The 19,612-nt window shown below is 35.6% G+C and overlaps 1 protein-coding gene across 7 annotated transcripts in view; it reads left to right on the top strand.

Annotated features, from left to right (window-relative positions):
- The window catches only part of TDRD5 (tudor domain containing 5), a 54,328-nt gene extending 35,414 nt beyond the window's left edge, over positions 1-18,914 (top strand). For 2 of the 7 annotated variants that reach the window (XM_074222153.1, XM_074222152.1), the window contains exons 15-17: positions 5,266-5,412; positions 10,970-11,086; positions 18,589-18,914. In XM_074222153.1, the coding sequence (XP_074078254.1) occupies positions 5,266-5,412; positions 10,970-11,086; positions 18,589-18,840 (516 nt within the window). In that variant the 3' untranslated portion in view covers positions 18,841-18,914. Of the gene's footprint in view, positions 1-5,265; positions 5,413-10,969; positions 11,087-13,654; positions 13,846-17,805; positions 17,864-18,588 lie in introns of all 7 variants that reach the window. The other 5 variants (XM_074222155.1, XR_012475618.1, XM_074222151.1 and 2 more) reach the window with 5 other exon arrangements.
- The last annotated feature ends 698 nt before the right edge of the window (positions 18,915-19,612 follow it).

The following is a 19,612-nucleotide window of genomic DNA, read 5'->3' on the forward strand; positions in this document are numbered from 1 at the left end:
ACCAGTTTTTTTAGTTAGTAATCTAGAATTTTCTAAGTATACCAATCATATCATCTGCAAAGAGTGATAGTTTTATTTCCTTATTACTATTCTAATTCCTTTGATTTTTTTCCTTGACTATTCATTATAGTAAGCAATTCTAATCAATATTAAACAGTAGTGGCAATAATTACATTTTTGTTTCACTCTTAATCATATTAGGAAGGCTTCCAATCTATCCCTATTATGGATAATACTTGCTTTTGGTTTCAATTTTTTATTAAGTTATAAAATTTCTTTCTACCTTTTCCCTCAGTGGAAAAATAGTCAGATTAATATTGCACATATACATTTGTGTCATTTTTGGTGTGAGGAATTATGATTAAGAGCAAGAAATGCATGAGATTTTTTTTAAAAAGTGAATTTAATGTTTATTAGATTCTGAAGGGGTTTTTTTGTTATTTTTTGTTTTTTTTCCTGTGGATGTGGGATAGCCTTGTCTATAGCTGGTCTATCAGGGTTGTCCTAGTTCTTTGAACTGCTGAAAGGAACTGTTTCCATCAAGATTGATCATCTCATAATGTTGTTAATGTGTACAATCTTCTTTGAGTTCTGCTCCCTTTGCTCAGCATCAGATCCTGTAATTCATTCCATGCTTCTCTGGAATCTGATCAGTTATATCTTATATAACTATAGTATTCCATTGCATTCATATACCATAACTTGCTTAACTATTCTCCATTGATGGGCATCCCCTCATTTCTAATTCTTTGTCATTACAAAAAGAGCTGCTATGAATATTTTGGAACATGTGGGACTTTTCCCATTTTTTTATGATTTCTTCTGGATATTTTCTCTTGGTTTTAGATAGATGCTACTTATTTTAAGAAAGGCTCCATTCTTGTTTTCTAATTTTTTTTTTTTTTGCAAGGCAGATGGGGTTAAGTGGCTTGCCCAAGGCCACACAGCTAGGTAATTATTAAGTGTCTGAGGCCAGATTTGAACTCAGGTATTCTTGATTCCAGGGCCAGTGCTCTATCCACTGCGCCACCTAGCTGTCCCCATACTTAATTTTTTTAATCTTTTTTGTTTTAGTTTGTGTTTTTATTTTAGTATGATTGGTATGAGAATATGTTTTTCATGACCTCAAATGAATAATACATATCAAATTGTTTGCCTTCTCAGAAAGGGAATAAGGATAGAAGAGAACATGGAACTCAAAATTTTTAAAAATTAGTGTTAAAAATTTTTAAACATGTGATTAGGAAATATTTAACAAAATAATTTTTTTAAAAACATTTTAACATTTTATTTGTTTTCCAATTATATACCTATTATTTTTTGCAAGGCTCTGAATTCTACAATTTTTCCCCCTCTTCCCTTCCCCCCCCAACAGAAGGCTATCTGACAGTCTCTACATTGTTTCCATATCATACACTGATATAAATTGAATGTTATAAGAGTAAATATAAGAATAAACATAAACCTCCTCCCCCCAAAAAGATGGGAAATCTCAAGAATAAAGAAAAAAAATTTACTTCAGTCTGTGTTCAGATTTCAATGGCTCTGTCTCTGGGGGGAGTTGCTTTCTTTATCATAAGTCCACCAGAGAAGTTCAATATTTTTCCCTCAGTTGCTATTACTGCTGTCCCTCCACTCTATTTCTCCCTACTCTCATTTATTCCATTTTTTTCTTTCCTTTCATTCTGGCCCTGTCCAAAAGTGTGTTGCATCTGAGTACCCTCTCCCTTATCTTCTCTCTCTTCTATCACCTATTCCCCCATTCCCCCTCATCCTGTCCCTTTCCTCCCATCCTTCTCCAGGACAAGACAGATTTCCTCACCCTATTAAGTGTGCATGTCGTTTCCTCCCTGAACCATTTCTGATGAGAATAAAGGCTCACTCATTCCCCCTTGCCTTCCCCCCTCCCCTCCATTGAAAAAGCTTTTTTTTGACTCTTATGTGAAATCTCTCAGCATCTTCTTCCATCTCCTTTTCCTTCCTCCCAGCACTTTCCCCCATCACCCATTGACTCCATCCCTTTACCACACCATACCATTATATTCCACTCCTTCCTTTCTCCCTGTCTATATATGCTCCTTCTAACAGTTCTTATAAAAGAGAAAATTCATATGAGTTATCAATATCTTCTTCCCATGCAGGAATACAAACAGTTCAGCATTATCAAGTTCCTCATAGTTAGTCTCTCTCTTTTCCACTCCCACTTGGAGATCAAACTTTTTGTTCAGCTCTGGTTGTATCGTTAGGAAAGTTGGAAAGTCCCCTGTTTCATTGAAAGTCCATCTGTTCCCCTGAAAGACATGTTCAGTTTTGCTGGGTAGTTGATTCTCGGTTATAAACCAAGATATTTGCCTTCCGGAATATTACATTCCAATCCCTACAAACCCTTAATGTAGATGCTGCCAGATCCTGTGTAATCCTGACTATGGAGACTCTGTAGTTGAATTGTTTATTTCTGGCAGCTTTTAGAATTTTCTCTTTGATTTGGGAGTTTTGGAATTTGGCTATAATAGTCCTGGAAGTTTTTCTTTAGTGGATCTCTTACCTCTTTCAGGAGGTGACTGGTGAATTCCCTCAATTTCTATTTTACTCTCTGCTTCTAGGATCTCAGGGCAATTTGCTGTATTATTAATTGAAAAATGAAGTCTAGGCTCTTCTCCTGGTCATGGCTTTCAGATAGTCCAATAATTTTTAAATTATTTCTTCTGGATCTGTTTTTGAGGTCTGTTGTTTTTCCATTGAGATATTTTACATTTTCTTCTAATTTTTGGCGCTTTTTGGCAGAGTTTTATTTCATCAGCTTCCTTTAGTTCCATTTTGTATTTGAAGGAGTTAATTTCTTCAGAGAGCTTTTTTATCTCCTTTTCCAGCTGGCCATTTCTGCTTTTTAAGGCATTCTTCTCTTCATTTGCCTTTTGTTTTGCTTTTTCCATTAGGCCTAAACTGGCTTTTAGCATATTATTTTCTTCAGTATTTTTTGTATACCTTTCACCAAGTTTTTTTTTTTGAAGTTTTTGCAAGGCATTGGGGCTAAGTGGCTTGCCCAAGGCCACACAGTTAGGTAATTATTAAGTGTCTGAGGCCGAATTTGAACTCAGGTACTCCTGACTCCAGGACAGGTGCTCTATCCACTGTGCCACCAAGCTGCCCCTCACCAACCTTTTGATTTGGTTTTCATTTTTCTGCATCACTCTCATTTCTACTCCCAGTTTTTCCTCTACCTCCCTTAATTGATTTTCAAAGTGTTTTTGAGTTCATCCATAATCTGAGCCCATTTTCTATTTCTCTTGGAGATTTTCAATATGAAAGCTTCAATTTTGTCATCATCTAAGTATGTATTTTGATCTTCCATGCGACTAAAGTAATTCTCTGTGGTCAGATTCTTCTTTTTCTGTTGTTTACTCATTTCCTCAGCTCAAGACTAATTTACAACACTTCCAAGGTTTTGGGGTTGTTTTTTTTTTTTTTGGAACACCCCACTGGGATCTTTTTTCCTCCAAGGTCTTATGCTCTCTAGCCTGTTTTTTGATATGTAGATGGCCCAGTACTTCCCTCTACCCTGGGGCTATAAGGAAGGATCCAACTATCTTAGTATGGAAGCCCAAATGGCAATGTCTGAGTGTAGGCAAACAGCTGGGTCCTACCCCAGGGAGAGCAGAGAAATCTCTGTAGAATTCCCTTACCAGCTCTGGGGGTGCAGGCTGCTTTCTCCAGATTCTAGCTGCAGATTCTGTGGCTGGTGCTCCTCACTCCACACTCACCCAGGTGCAGCAGAGTTCTCTCGCCACCCCTTCAAGCTGTTTGCAGGTGATCTCTGGACTGGACTGGGCTGGGCTGGGCTGTGCTGAGCTGTGCTTCCCTGCTGCTTTTTTTCTAACCCCTGGTCCTGGGGAAACACTCCTTTCCAGAGGATCTTCTAGCTTATCTTGGACTGGGAAAATGTATCACTCAGTATTTCTGTGGGTTCTGCCCCACTAAATTTTGACTAGAGCCATCCTTTGTTTTTGGGGGGTTTGGGGGAATTGGAGTTCTTGGGAGATGCTGCCTTCACACCTCCATCTTGGCTCCCAAGTAACAAAATAATTTTAAAAAAATTAAAAAAAAACTGATGGTGGGTTAAGGGTAGGGATTAATACTGATCATTATGGCTTTTTTTGCATTAAGATAACTTTGTTTAGACTATGGGTATATTAATGATTTCATTTTTTGCTATTTTCATTTTTCTCATCTAATGCAAATGTTTATAGACATTTAGCCTATTTTTCTTTTAAAAGGTTTTTTAAATTTTTCTTTGGAATATAGCCATGAAAATAAGCCCCTAGTAAGTTACTCCTTCATATTTTTTAAAGTCAAGCTATACAAATTACATAAAACTGAAAGGATCTGTTTTAAGAATTGAATGCACTTTTCTATGATTGAAGATTTAAATTAGCTGACTTGAACCTGTAAATAAACTCAATATAAATGAGCCATGTTTGAACCAAGAAATGTTGATGGATTTATATCTAGGGAGTTATAATGAAATTGCTGAATTTTTTCTTCAGTTATTTTTTAGCAAGGTTGGGAATTTTTAATTAATTAATTTTCTGGGGATATTATCAAAAAGGAAAAATTAACTGTCTATTTAGAAGTTGTGTTTTCGGGCCGCTAGGTGGTGTAGTGGATAAAGCAACCAGCCCTGGAGTCAGGAGTACCTGGGTTCAAATCAGGTCTTAGACACTTAATAATTACCTAGCTGTGTGGCCTTGGGCAAGCTACTTAACTCCATTTGCCTTGCAAAAACCTAAAAAAAAAAAAAAAAAAAGTTGTGTTTTCCTTACCTAGCATTACAGTGCTTTTACTTAAGATATACAACTATTTTGCTCTCTTTTTTTTTTTTTGCACTTTTTTGAAGGCAATGGGGTTCAGTGATTTGCCCAAGGTCACACAACAACTGGGTAATTAGCCCTATTTGAACTCGGTCCTCCTGACTCCAGGGTTGGTGCTCTATCCACTGCACCACCTTGCTGCCCCTTTTTTGCTTTTTTTTTCTTAGGTTTTTGCAAGGCAAATGAGGTTAAGTGGCTTGCCCAAGGCCACACAGCTAGGTAATTAAGTGTCTGAGGTCGGATTTGAACCCAGGTACTCCTGACTCCAGGGCCGGTGTTCTATCCACTGTGCCACCTAGCCGCCCCTTTTTTGTTGCTTTCTTAAAAGATATTTTTTTTTCCTGGTTAAGTTAGTACTTGACTTTATTTTTGCTTATAATTACATTTTTCCATGTAGGGATGGTATTCTGCTGCTGAAGAACTATGGAATGCTGCTTGGCAACATTCAGAATCAGAGAATGATATGAAGATTCAACTTGAAACATCAGAATTCCAGGAACAGGATGTTCAGGAAAGTATCACTGATGTTGCCAAGAACCACAAGGTATACCTGCTTTTGTGACAGATTTGCATATCTGCTTGTGAAATACTTTGAAATTTTTTAACAAATAAAATTCTTGCTAGATCTTCCTTCTTCCTGCAATTGATATAGGAAATATTAATAAGAAACATATAAGTTTGATTTTACATATAATTTACTACAGTTAAGTTTACTGGTTTATGGTTTTATTTGTATAGACCTTCAAACCATTGCAAAAATTAATATAGCTGCCGGTCTCTTTGAAAGATAACTTATGCCTAGAATTAAAGAAATCATCAACAAATCAGAATTAAATAATTTTGGGAAAGAACAATGGTTTTTCCTAGCTTTTTCCAGTCCTATGAAAATATTCAGCTTATATAACTGTCTCTGACTTGTAACATTGTTTAGGTTTTGTTATCATGCCTGGGTGGCAGGCACTAATTTTGGTACACAAAAGCAGTTGTGTTTGTGATTAATGAGTTGTTAGGGAGTAGTACTGTTATCCTGCTTTGTCATATTGACCAGAGGATTAAAGTCGAAGTAACTTGTTACAACACAAGGATGGGTTTCTTATAATAATAGTATTTTTTGGGCGGCTAGGTGGCGCAATAGATAGAGCACCGGCCCTGGAGTCAGGAGTACCTGAGTTCAAATATGGCCTCAGACAATTAATAATTACCTAGCTGTGTGGCCTTGGGCAAGCCATTTAACCCCATTTGCCTTGCAAAAAAAAACAAACCTAAAATAAAATAATAATAATAGTATTTCTTAAATAAGATCAACTCATCAGTTGAAATCAGTGAAAACAATCATAGTCTACCATATATGGCAGAAATACAGGTTGCTTGAGAACACAATTTATTTTGGAACAAAACACATATACTTATTGGATTGATTACATGGTTTTATAATGGTACATTATGTAGGGACTTCCAAGGGTTTAATTGCAATGGGAAGTCTATATGTGAAACAATTAGGTCCCATATTTAAAAATAAGTCAACATTTTTTTGAATGTTACTTTTTTTTTCTTTAAATGTTTTATTGATGCCTTTTCTTTTCTTCTACTTTCCAGTAACTCCGTACCCTGTCTTGAAACAAACACATATGCAATATCTAAAAATGTATGACCTAATGCTCATCTAGTTTTTTTAACATTTTATTTGTTTTCCAATTTATATACAATACTAGTTTCTACCTATAATTTTTTGTAAATTTTGAATTTTACAATTTTTCTGCCACCCTCCCTGCCCTCCCCTCCCTCCTCCCCCACCCCATAGAAGGCAGTTTGATCGTCTTTACATTGTTTTTGTGCTATACACTGATTGAAATTGAAAGTGTTATAAGAGTAAACATAACCCCCCCTCCCCCAGAAGATGAGAAACCTCAAGAATAGAGAGAGAGAGAGAGAGAGAGAGAGAGAGAATGTACTTTAGTCTGTGTTCAGATTCCACTGGCTCTGTCTCTGGGGTGAGTTGCTTTCTTTTTCATAAGTCCACCAGAAAAGTTGCTACAATATTTTCCCCACAATTGCTTTTACTAGCTGTACCTCTGCTCTATTCCTCCCCACTCTCATTTATTCTATTCTCTCTCTTCTCATTTTTCTCTAGGGTAAGATAGATTTCCTCATCCTATTAAGTGTGTATATTATTTCCTCTCTGAGCCATTTCTGATGATAATGAAGGCTCACTTATTCCCCCTTGCCTTTCCCCCCCTCCACTCCATTGAAAAAGCTTTTTTGTTGACTCTCATGTGAAATTTCTTAAACTTCTTCATCTCCTTTTAATAGCTCTTATAAATGAGAAAGTTCATATGAGTTATCAATATCTTTTCATGCAGGTATACAAACAGTTCAGTATCATTAAATTCCTCATAGTCCTTCTCTTCCACTCCCTCTATGGTTCATCAGAGTCCTATACTTGGAGATCAAATTTTCTGTTTAGCTCTGGTTGTTTCAGTAGGAAAGTTTGAAAGTCCCCTGTTTCATTGAAAGTCCATCTGTTCCCCTGAAAGAGGATGTTCAGTTTTGCTGGGTAGTTGATTCTCGGTTATAAACCAAGATCTTTTGCCTTCCAGAATGTCATATTCCAATCCCTATGAGCCCTTAATGTAGATGCTGCCAGATCCTGTGTAATCCTGACTATGGAGCCTCTGTAGTTGAATTGTTTATTTCTGGCAGCTTTTAGAATTTTCTCTTTGATTTGGGAGTTTTGGAATTTGGCTATAATAGTCCTGGAAGTTTTTCTTTTGTGGATCTCTTTTATCTCTTTTAGGAGGTGATTGGTGAATTCCCTCAATTTCTCTTTTACCCTCTGCTTCTAGGATCTCAGGGCAATTTTGCTGTACTATTAATTGAAAAATGAAGTCTAGGCTCTTCTCCTGGTTGTGGCTTTCAGATAGCTCAATAATTTTTAAATTATTTCTTCTGAATCTGTTTTCAAGGTTTGTTGTTTTTCCAGTGAGATATTTCACATTTTCTTCTAAATTTTGACTTTTTTGAAAGAGTTTTATTTCTTCCTGATTTCTTGCAAAGTCATCAGCTTCCTTTAGTTCCATTCTGCATTTGAAGGAGTTATTTTTTGTTTTTAGGTTTTTGCAAGGCAGATGGAGTTAATTGGCCTGCCCAAGGCCACACGGCTAGGTAATCATTAAGTGTCCAAGGCTGGATTTGAACTCAGGTACTCCTGACTCCAGGGCTGGTGCTATATTCACTGCACCACCTAGCCGCCCCTGAAGGAATTATTTTCTTCAGAGAGCTTTTTTAATTCTTTTCCAGCTGGCCAATTCTACTTTTTAAGGCATTCTTCCCATTTGCCTTTTGTTTTGCTTTTTCCATTAGGCCTAAACTGGTTTTTAGCATATTATTTTCTTCAGTATTTTTTTATATTTCTTTCACAAAGCTGTTGATTTGGTTTTTATGATTTTTCTGCATCACTCTCATTTCTCCCTATTTTTCCTCCACCTCCCTTAATTGCTTTTCAAAGTCTTTTTTGAGCTCATCCATAGTCTGAGCCCATTTTCTATCTCTTGGAGGTTTTAGATATGGAAGCTTCAATTTTGTTGTCATCTGAGTATGTGTTTTGATCTTCCATGGGACTAAAGTAATTCTATGGTTAGATTCTTTTTTTTCCTTTTATTTCCTCATTTTCTCAGCCCAAGACTGATTTATAGCACTTCCAAGGCTTTGAGTTTTTTTTTTGTTTTTTGAGAAACCCCACTGGGACCTTTATTCCTCTAAGGTCTTGTGCTCTCTTGCCTATATTTTGATATGTAGATGGACCAGTACTTGCCTCTGCCCTAGGGCTATAAGGAGGGATCCTACTTGGCTACTAGTATGGCAGCCCAAACTGCAATCTGGATCTGAGTATAGGCAAACAGCAGAGTCCTACCTGGAGGGAGAGCAGAGAAATTTCTGCAGTCTTCTCTGATCCTCTTAAAGTCTGTGGGCTGTGCTCTGGGGGTTCAGGCTGGTTTCTCCTGATTCTTGCTGCAGGTTATGTGGCCAGTGTTTCTCACTCCACACTCATTCTGGTGTAGCAGAATTCTCTCCTTGCCCCTTCAAGCTGTTCTGCGACTGTGCTGTGACCAGGGCTTTTTCCAACTCCCAGTTCTGGTGAAACACACCTTTCCCGTGGAACTTCTAAGTTACCTTGGACTGGGAAAATGTATCACTCAGTCTTTCTGTGGGTTCTTCCCCTCTTAATTTTGGCTAGAGTCATAATTTGTTGGCTTTTGGAGTTTTGGGGGGAAGGAGTTCCTGGGAAATGCTATCTTCACACCTCCCTCTTGGCTCTGCCCCCTGAATGTTATTTGTTTCAATTATAATCAACTAGTTTTAAACATTTATCTTTTTGTAGACTTTTGAGTACTACATTTTTCTACCTCCCTACTTTCCTTCCCCCTTCCCACAACAATATTTTTCACATTAATCATGATGTAAAGGAAGAATAGAACTAAAGATTAAAAAAAAGTTTTAACCAGTGAACATAGTATGCTTTGGCCTGCAGTCAGACTCCAGATTTCTTTCTCTGCATGTGGATAGTATTTTTCATCACAAGTTTCATAGGGATTGTCCTTGACCATTGTACTACTGAGAAGAGCTAAAATCCATCATAGCTGTTTATCACACAGTGTTGCTTTTCCTCAGTACAGTGTTCTCCAGGTTCTGTTTACTTTACTTGGCATCAGATAGCAGATAGTTATGAGACTGAGAACTATGCTAAATGCTGAGTATACAAAAAAAGAAAAGTTAATCCCTGTCTTCAAAGAGATTTCAATCTAATGGGAGAGACAATAAGCAACCAAATATGTGCAAACTGGAAATAAGTACTATAAGAGAGACTGGGAAAAGCTTCCTATTAAGGATGGGTTTTTAGCTGGGACTTAAAGAAGCTGTTAGGTGGAGATGAAAAGGGACAGTGGTCCAGTCATGGGAGACAACTAGAGAATGTGACTGGAGGTGAGAGATGGTGCAGTCTTATTCATGGAATAGCCAGAGAGGGAGAAAGTCCCTTATCTCTATTAAACTATCCCTAATGACAAAGATAAACAAGCAAAGAAAAGGAATATGGTGGGTGACTGTATCACAAATGATGTGAAACTATCTATTTATCTATCTATATATATATATATATATACATATGTATATAGGAAATCACAAAAGAAAGAACATCTGAACTTTATGCTTTTTACTTTGGTAAAATAATGTTTAAGAAATGTCAACTTATTTTTAAAATGATACTTAATTGCTTCACTTACTGATCTGCTTTTGAGTAAACCCTTGGTAGTCCATAATAATGTACCATTTATCTAAAATCACATAATCAGTTCAATAGGTTCACTGTCATTAAGGTCACTGTGACTGATCTAAGACGATCTGCTGAAGAATAAGATGTAAGTAAGAAGACTGGAAAGGAGGAGGTTTGGTTATCAAGTCCTCTGAATGGTAAGCAGAACATTTTGTATTTGCTGCATAGGGAGTCACTGGAATTTGAAAATCACTTTGATGATTGAATAGAGTATATATTCAAACGGGGAGTTTTAAGACAGGTAGACCCCCCCAGCAAGCTATTATAGTGCAGGTATGAGGAGGGTTTGACAGTGTGAGAGGAGGGGGAAGGAAGGTGTATTTGAGAGATAATGCAAAAGTGAAATCAGTAGGCCTTAGCAACAGGTTGGATATGGGGGATGAGAGATGAGGAATTCAGGAAGACTCCTAGGTTGTAGTCCTGAGGGACTGGGAGGATGGTGCTGTCATTTACTGGAACAAGGAAGGTAGGATTATGAATTATTAAATAAGATCAAGGATTATGTATCTACAATCTTGGTATTTGTATGTGTTTAGGGTCTTGTATTTATAGTTAGTGTGACTAACTGTATCTATTGCCTTAAGAACTAGGTCACCTTCTCAAACCTAGTAGCTATGTGCCTGTAATGTTGTCCTAGATAATGTACCATTATTAATAAGATTATCAAATCCAAAGCCCAACTGTATTCATTGGTCAGTCTACTGAGATTGGACCAACCCTACCTGGAAACGTTCTACTCAGCTTTACTTCTGGTAACTGTCTTCCTCTCTAGAGTTTGTCCAGCGTCTTGATTACCCTGGCCAGCTCAGCTCTGCTGAGCTCTACCTGGTGCCTGAGCTACTCTGAACCAGCCTATCTTCCTCACACCTATTTCTTCCTGCCTAGGAAGGTATCATCCATTTGCAAACTGTTCCTTTCATACTAAAGTTGCTGTATGCAGTATATTTTTGGACATAGCCTATTTTTGAACAACAAATTAACACTCTTGAGATGACTATTTTCTTGGCACTTGTCATATTCTGCTTTGGTCTATGAGTATTTGTGTGCAGGGACGTTGTGAGCTCCATGAGAACCTATGTCACAGCTTATCTGAGTTGCCTTTTCCCCGGTACTTATCCCAGTGCTTTGCACACAATAGAAATCTGACTAGGTGTAAGATTTTTGAGGGTAGAGACCATGTCTTATTCAACTTTATACACAACTACAAGATCTGGGGTGCCGTAAATGTGGTGACTACTTAGCAAGTGTTGATGGAATATACAGGAAGTTATTCCTGAATGCATTGGAGGGACTAAATTTATTTGTTGGTTTTTTTTTTTTTTGTTTAAATCAGTAGGGAACTTTTTTTTAATTAGTCTAACAATTTGCAGCTTTGGAGTACTATGGGAAAATATCTTTTATGGAGAAGTGAATGTTCTTAGATCACTTTAGATCTTTACTTTTGGTATTTCTAACTCTTATCATTCTCTCCTTCACTGCCCTTCATAAATTCATGAATTAAACCTACAGCTAATAAAACAGAAGTACCCCATGGCCCTCAAATAAAGGAAATTGTACATTCTAGAATGCTACTCATAACTGAAGTTAAATCTTCATACTGTGCTATAGCTGTATGTACTTAGGACAATAATCATTTATTTTAGTAATTTATTTAAGATAATTTTATTGATGCATTTTATCTTTATGTAACACTCGGGGGGGGGGGGAGAGGATTTAAGAGAGGAAGAAATTCCCTGTCTCTATTAAACTATCCCTTATGACAAAGATTATTAAGGAAAAAAAACTAAAATATAGTGGGTGACCTTAGCATAAATGACATGAAACACTATATATAGTGTAGGAAGACAAAAGAAAAAGATCTGAACTTTTTATTCTTTAAGTCTATATAGTAAAAGAGAAAAGAGTTCTAATATTTTTTAAGATCAATTTTGTTTCCTGCCATTATTTAAAAAAAACTCTGCCTATTACTAGATGTTGTTCTTTCTTGCTGTAGAATGAACAGGAAAAAATTCTGCAGTTTACCACTTGTGCTTCCATCAGTCATATTTCCTCTTTCAAAGCAGAGTTTCTTAGAAATTAATAGAATTCTATTCCTTTCAACTTTTCCATCTTCAGGCACAGATTATGTTCTTTTACTTGGTATCACAGATAAGCAAAATCTGCTGTCAGAGTACTGGGAAGGAGAAAAGGTAGAGTGAATAGAATGCTGAATTTAGAATGAGGAAGAACTCCAGTACATACTACCTGTATGATCATAAACAATTTACCTAACCTCTGTGGACTTCATTTTCCTCATTTGCAAACTGATATTAGACTACTATCTTAAGATATTGTCTAGATTTTCTAAGATTGAATATCTAAGGTCTTTTTCCCTTTATTTATCTGTGAGCTTATGATATTCTGTTATCTAAGGACAAGGAAAAACCCCCCAAAAGTATTTTCTGCTTTTAATTATGATAAAGGGAAAATAGGAGTTAATTTAGTGGATTAAGAATATGGTTGATTTCTGGTCCATTTTTTGGGTTGTATGTAGCTTAAAATTTAGGAACGAAAGGCTCTGGAGCAGGGTTGAAGTTCACTTAATAGGGACTAGTAAAGATGTTTACTTTGAAATTTTGTAAATCTAATAAAAAAAAGGACCTTAAATTTCAATATTGGCAGTGACAATATCCAGAAATTCAAGGACAAGAAAGCTAACAATAGTTAGCATGGTCTAAGGTATCTAAATGAAGATGTACAAAGCATGAGTAGCAAACAATATGCACCCAGAATCTTAAATGAAGGTAGAATAGGACCTGTAACTGAACCATGATGGGGGAATGACATAATTCATTTGAAAGGACTAGTAAAGATAGAAAGAGTAAGGTATATGATAAAGGTCAGCTATTTTTAACCTGCCTTGGCTGCAATCTCAGTTATGGTGTTTGCCATTCTGTCTTGTCAACAGGCAGGGGATAGTTGCCACATATCAGAGAGCAACTTATGAGAAATTAAAGTTTCATTTAAGTGAGATTGAATTTGTTGAAAGATTGTTATAATCAAAGCCATATATTATATCAGAATTGAAGCTTTATCAAACATGTAATCATTAAAGGTATATTAATGATTGCCAAAGTCACTGAAATAATGTTGTCATACTTGTTTCAGGATGGAAAAGGTGAAACCTGAATCAGTTAAGCACATTTTAGTAATTGAAGAGCACAGCCAAAAAATACAACACTGAACCAATTAGACTGCTATTTTATAGTGGCTGTAATAAAGTAAAAAATTAACACTCTTTTAAAAGTTAGTAGAACATAGTGTTAGGAATGAAAAAACCCCAAGAGACAGAATTTCTGGGTAACAATTTATTAATTTGACTAGTCCGCACTCAATAACTGGATGGTCATTGGTTTCTCTTGGTAACCAAAGACAAACCAATGGAGAACCTGAAAGCCTTAAATATTTTTTTGAACAGGAATGCCCTTGACAAGTGAAAATCAGCCCTGCTTGGTGGATATTTAATGAGGAGGTAGGCTAGAAGTCTCCAGCTCCTCCCTTTGAGAACAAGGCTTGAACATGAGACTCAGCAGTCTTAGGCTTGAACATGAGACTCAGCCGTCTTCAGCACTCTGGACAGGGGAATCCATCTCCATCCAGACCACTCTGGTTGGTTTTCTCCTTCATGAATTGGGCCACCCTAAACTCTAATGGAGGGGTACAAGGTCAGGGGCTCCCCCCTTCCTTCCATTCACCCAGACTGGATTCTGTTTAATATAGAAGTTAAGTCTCCTTATTGGGTTGGGGTCCCACCAAGATTGAAGAGCATTTTCCTTGAGGGCTTATGGCAATCTCATCAAATAATCATGTTCTTCCAAGACTGACTTTTTTCAGGGACTGGGCCTTAAAAAGGAGAAAAGCCTGCATTCCATGTTAATAATTGGTTATTAATATTATAGTAAAATAATTTCAATAGTGATATCTACAATATGCAAATACTTATGAGTTTATATTTTTATATAGAGAGCCCTAAACTACATAACTGAAAGGATTTATGACCTACTTACTCAATCCTACTTATTCAATTATTTATTACTCAGATACTAGGAGGCTTAAATTATGTGCTGTATGGTTAGAGGTTCTTGAAAAGGATTAAGAAACTTGAAGTGAAATACCCACTTGAATGCAAATTCAGCCCTAAGCATTTTGTTGCAAAGAAATTTCAATTTTGCATCTGGTGATGAAAATCAAAAATCTCAGAAATGATTTTGAGTCAAATATAGATTTCCTATGTTTTTGAAGTACAGTAAAAGTTTAAAAACTTCTATTAGACTAGTATCAAAACTATTAAAATATACTTTTAAACTGCTGGGGACCATAAAAGATGCTGGGAATTACATGAAAATATTCATTCTGTTTCTTAACAGCTTCTTTGGGGATTTGAATCACTTAAATCAGTAAGATTTAATTTTATTTTAAATTTTGTTGCCTTGTTTTCCTTCTCCTTCTTGCTGTTCTTCATTCATTTCTAAGCTAGGCTCAGTAAGACAGGATCGGGAAACATAGTACTCAGTCCTGTGTGCTACATTTTAGGAGAGATAATTATAGCTGAAAAAAAAGTTCAGAAGAGAATGACTAGTATGATTTTAGTAAAGACTGATACTTTGGCTCAGAGATTTTTCTAATTCAGTCTACATTGATCACACCAAGGGTTTTCCATGCTGATGAAATTTTTCATGTATCTGTATAAAGAGAAAGACTTTATGAGGGGTGTTAGAGATCTAAAGATTAAAAATAATACATTCTTTACCCTAAAGGAACTTTAAGTAATAATGAATTCCTGTTAAAGACTAATAGGCAATTTAAGATTAATGGGTTTGATAATCATATTGATCATTATTTGTGTGATGTTATTGTCAACTCATAATTCCTACAACTATTTCTAGTTGAAAAGATTCATTCTTTAGCTGTTGTTTTATTTTTAAAGTTTAATGCTATTTCTTGTTTTTATATTACATTTATTTTCAAATATATACCTTCGGGTGGCTAGGTGATACAATGGATAGAGCACTGGCCCTGGAGTCAGGAGTATCTGAGTTCAAATCCGGCCTCAGACACTTAATATTTACCTAGCTGTGTGGCTTTGGGCAAGCCACTTAACTCCATCTGCCTTACAAAAAAAAAACTAAAAAAAAAATAAAAAATATATATATATACACCTTCCAAAACTTTACTCAGTCAGCTGTCATCCTTTAATACTAAAAAGTATCAAAGAAAGAGGAGGGGAAAAAAACAGTTTAGGAAGACTAACCAACATATCAATTAAGTCTGACAATAAAATAAATGCAGTCTTCCACTCCTATAGTCTCCTACCATGACAGAGAAGGAGGGAGATGTATTTTCTTTTTTCTGATTTTGTATTAAGTTTAGTTGTTCTAATTATACAATATTTTACTTTTAGGGTTTTGTTGTTCTTTTAATTTACATTTTTGTAGCTATTACATACATTGTTTTTACATTGTTGTAGCTATTACATACATTGTTTTCTTAGATCTGCTTATTTCATGGTTCATTAATTCACATGTCTTCCTAATGTTTCTCTGAATTCTTCACATTTATTGTTTCTTAGACACAGTAATATTTTATGTTTATGTACCACAGTTTATTTTGGTCATTCCCCAACTAAAATGAGTTTGTTTCTGGTTCTGAAATTTTCGATCTTTGAGAAAATGTCTTTATTCACTTTTTTTGCATTTATTGTTTCATAGGGCACAGCAAAATTCCATTGTGTTTATATACCACTATTTAAAGCCTTTTCCTTCACCTATTTTGTTTCTATTTAATTTTTTTTGATACAAAGCTATATAGAACATGCCAGGCTAAATTTAGTATATTTCAGTTACCCAGAAAACATTCTACTTCACCAGATAACAGAAACCTTAGGTAAATTACATAAAACTATTGAAATTCCTAAAAAAAGTATAGCATCTTAGAACATTTTAGTTTACCATTATCAGCCATCAGAGCCTTTATTCAGAGGAAATTTAACAATAAAGAAATTAAAATATATTTATTTCAGAATTGAAGAAATATTTTTTGACATCATAACTACTTAGGATCATCATCTCAACCAAAATGATTTCTTGTCAGAGAAAAAGAATAATGTTTAAGAGCTCTCAGAGCAACTTTTGTCAGGCACTAATTGTAGGGTTAATCATCTGCAAGAGATAAATTCTACCTTTGTTAGCAATTTAGAACTTGGAGTCAGAATCAGAAAACCCTGAAGTGAGTTTAATATATCACTATGAAGTCAATTTCTTTCCAAATAATCTAGCTCTAGATTTGGTGAACTATCAAAGTAAGTTTACCAACAGTTATTCTACAGATTCTGAATGCTGAATATGCTAATATGCTGAATTCTTTTGGTAGATTTTCTCAGTTGTTAAGTAGTATTTTATTAATAATGAAGCTGCTTCTGAAAAAATAGCAAGAGTTAAGAATTTCAAAAGCTGACCAACAGAATTGAGGAGACAATTTAGAGCATTTTCTCATTTATACTCGAAAGGTTCAGCAGTTGTAGTGTTTATCATGTTATTATTCTTTGTAGAGATAGATGTAATAACATTACTATGAAGTCTATGTCCATATTTAACATTAAAGACCCAATAAAGCCATTTTAAAACAATTCAAAAGACTACTTTGACACATCACCTTCTAAATTTAGACTGGTATTGTGAAATATTTTATTGAGAAATACTATTTCAACAAAATTGGTACCAAATGTGTAGTACTAATTAGATAGTTTTAAAACATCCATTGAGATATGAAAAAATAACATGCTTTAGCAAAGGAAAGTAAAAAAATCTGAAAAGTAATTTTGTTAGAGAATAGACAAGTAAAAAATTGGTACCTAAGAATTCATACATGTTACCTACTTGAAACAATCTTTAAACAAGGATATGGCCCTAAGAACTTGACTTGTTAACTTTACTACAAGCATTAGCTATAATCTTGTGAAAGATATACTACATGAAACATGCAGATGCAAGAATTATCATCTTGTTAATCAATGAAAAATTGATGTAATTATGGACTAACTAGCTTGTCTCAAAATAATTTGTTTCAAATCTTTCTTCAAATAATTAACATGGGGGCGGCTAGGTGGCGTAGTGGATAAAGCACCGGCTCTGGAGTCAGGAGTACCTGGGTTCAAATCCAGTCTCAGACACTTAATAATTACCTAGCTGTGTGGCCTTGGGCAAGCCACTTAACCCCATTTGCCTTGCAAAACCCTAAAAAAAAAAAATAATTAGCATGAGGTTCTCTTTTTCTCTTATTTTCAATAATTATGATGAAATGGGTTTTAGCCAGTAAAAGAAAAGACTGACTGAAGTATAGTTGGTAAAGTTTCTACACATGTTCATTCCTGAATTATACCTACTTGTATATATGTAATGGAACATTAGCTCATTGATGGCAGGGATTTTATCCAAAAGAAACATGAAGGAAAACTGGGCAAGGGAAGGTAGGTTGAAATTGGAAATGAGAGATAGGAAATATGCTGGAAAATAGTTGAGTGAAGATTATTGCAGAGAAAAATCATAGGTTTTTTTTTTTACATTAAAATAGACTACAGAACACCTGGATAGAAAGAGGAATTAGATCACAAACCTGGCAGATTGGCAAGGTATGGTAGTGATAGAATCCTTCCATCTTTCAGGCATGTTATTGGAGCTCTCTCTCTCCTTTAAGTACAGGGATTGACAATTTTTTTATTTGCCTTAATGATAATTTCATTCTTTATAAGGAGAAATTAACAAAGGGAAATTATATTCTGAATTCAATTCTCACTATTAGGAAGGAACAACTTCCTGGAATATAAATGTTAGCATTCTTAAGAAAAAGTGACACCCCCCCCCCGCCCCCCCCCCCCCCCCCCCGCAGAACATGATTGAGGAAAGAATAGCATAGAGTAACATAAACCCAAGATTTTGAAAGATCAGATTTCAAAGGCTTCAGAGGAAGACTGGAGCAAAATCCCATAGAATAAAGTTAAAGAAACTCAAAGATGAAATTCTGAAGAAACAAACTTTGATGAGGAGAAGCAGGTTGTCTGAAGGGATGTCTGGATAACATAGGAACTCACCAACTAACATTTTAAAAAGATATATAGATGATAGAAGCAAGGGCAGGTACTGAGGTTGAATTAAAAATGAGCACCATAGTGTAAGTAGAAGGATCTCAGATAGTGAAGAAAGGTTAAAAAAGGTTTTGGGGTGGGGTTGACTATTTGAGAAAAGAGAAGTGTTAAAGAAAGAATAGAACTGCTCCTTGGGGTGGGTGTGATATTGGTAACTGTTAAGAGGAAATGGCAAAGTTGCTCAGTTATTTTGTGTTTTTCTCCTCTGCCAGGACAATGACCTTTGGATGGGAAAGGACATAATGAAAATAGCCAATAGAGAATTGATACCGAAGATAAGTAAGGAGATTATAAAACAGCGCCTAGCTGCCCTTGATGAATTCAAGACAACTGGCCGAAACAAACTACAATCTCAGGTACTGAAGGCAGATGCAATAGCTGAATCATTGAAAGATGAAAGAGACTGGAAAAGTTACTATAGGAGTCTGAATGGGAAAGGACTGAAGGACAAAATTTTAATCTGATTTTCTCAAAAAGAACAATGCATACATACTACAATAGGCCAGTGAACTTGATTTCCTTTTCTAGAAGCAACTTGTTAAAGTATTGAGGAAAGGAACCAGTGATTGCAAAGAGCCATTACTGTGACTTTTATCAAAAATAGGTCATGCCATGCAAACATTCCATTTCTTGAAAAAACTGGTTGATGAGGGAAATGCTGTAGCTATAGTTTGCCTAGGTTTTATCACAGTAGTTAATAGACTTTTCTCATATTAATACTGTTAAAAATGGTGAAATGGAGGTCAGATGATTTTGGAACTGGTTGATTGTTTACTTAGAAAATAGTATGCAATGGAATGGTGTTGTGATGTTGACTTCTTTATCAGTGACTTGGATAAAGGTATCCTGGCATGTTTAGCAAATTGGTAGCTGAAACAATATAGCTAAAACAGTGATTGACAACACCAAGATCCAAAAAGATCTTGAATTTAGTAAGAAAGCATTTAATAGGGTTAAATATAAATTGTTCGTTTCAGAAAATCTGTTTTTTAAGGCTGAAAATGTCAAGCATGGTTAGACCGTTCTGGAGGATATAAAGGTTAAAAACTTAGTATGAGTGTAAGATAGAAGTCAAGTAAAGCAGATGCTATCCTGGGCTTCATCAAGAGAGGCATGGCTTTCTGCAAGAAGCAAGTGATAGATCCTTTGTATCTATGCTTTCAAACTACAACTCATGTTTTGTGCTCATTTCTCTGTACCAGTTTGGGAAGAATGTCACTGTGCTGTAGAACATCA

This window comes from Macrotis lagotis, chromosome 2 (genome assembly GCF_037893015.1).
Source record: "Macrotis lagotis isolate mMagLag1 chromosome 2, bilby.v1.9.chrom.fasta, whole genome shotgun sequence".
In the NCBI taxonomy this organism is placed as follows: Eukaryota; Metazoa; Chordata; class Mammalia; order Peramelemorphia; family Peramelidae; genus Macrotis; species Macrotis lagotis.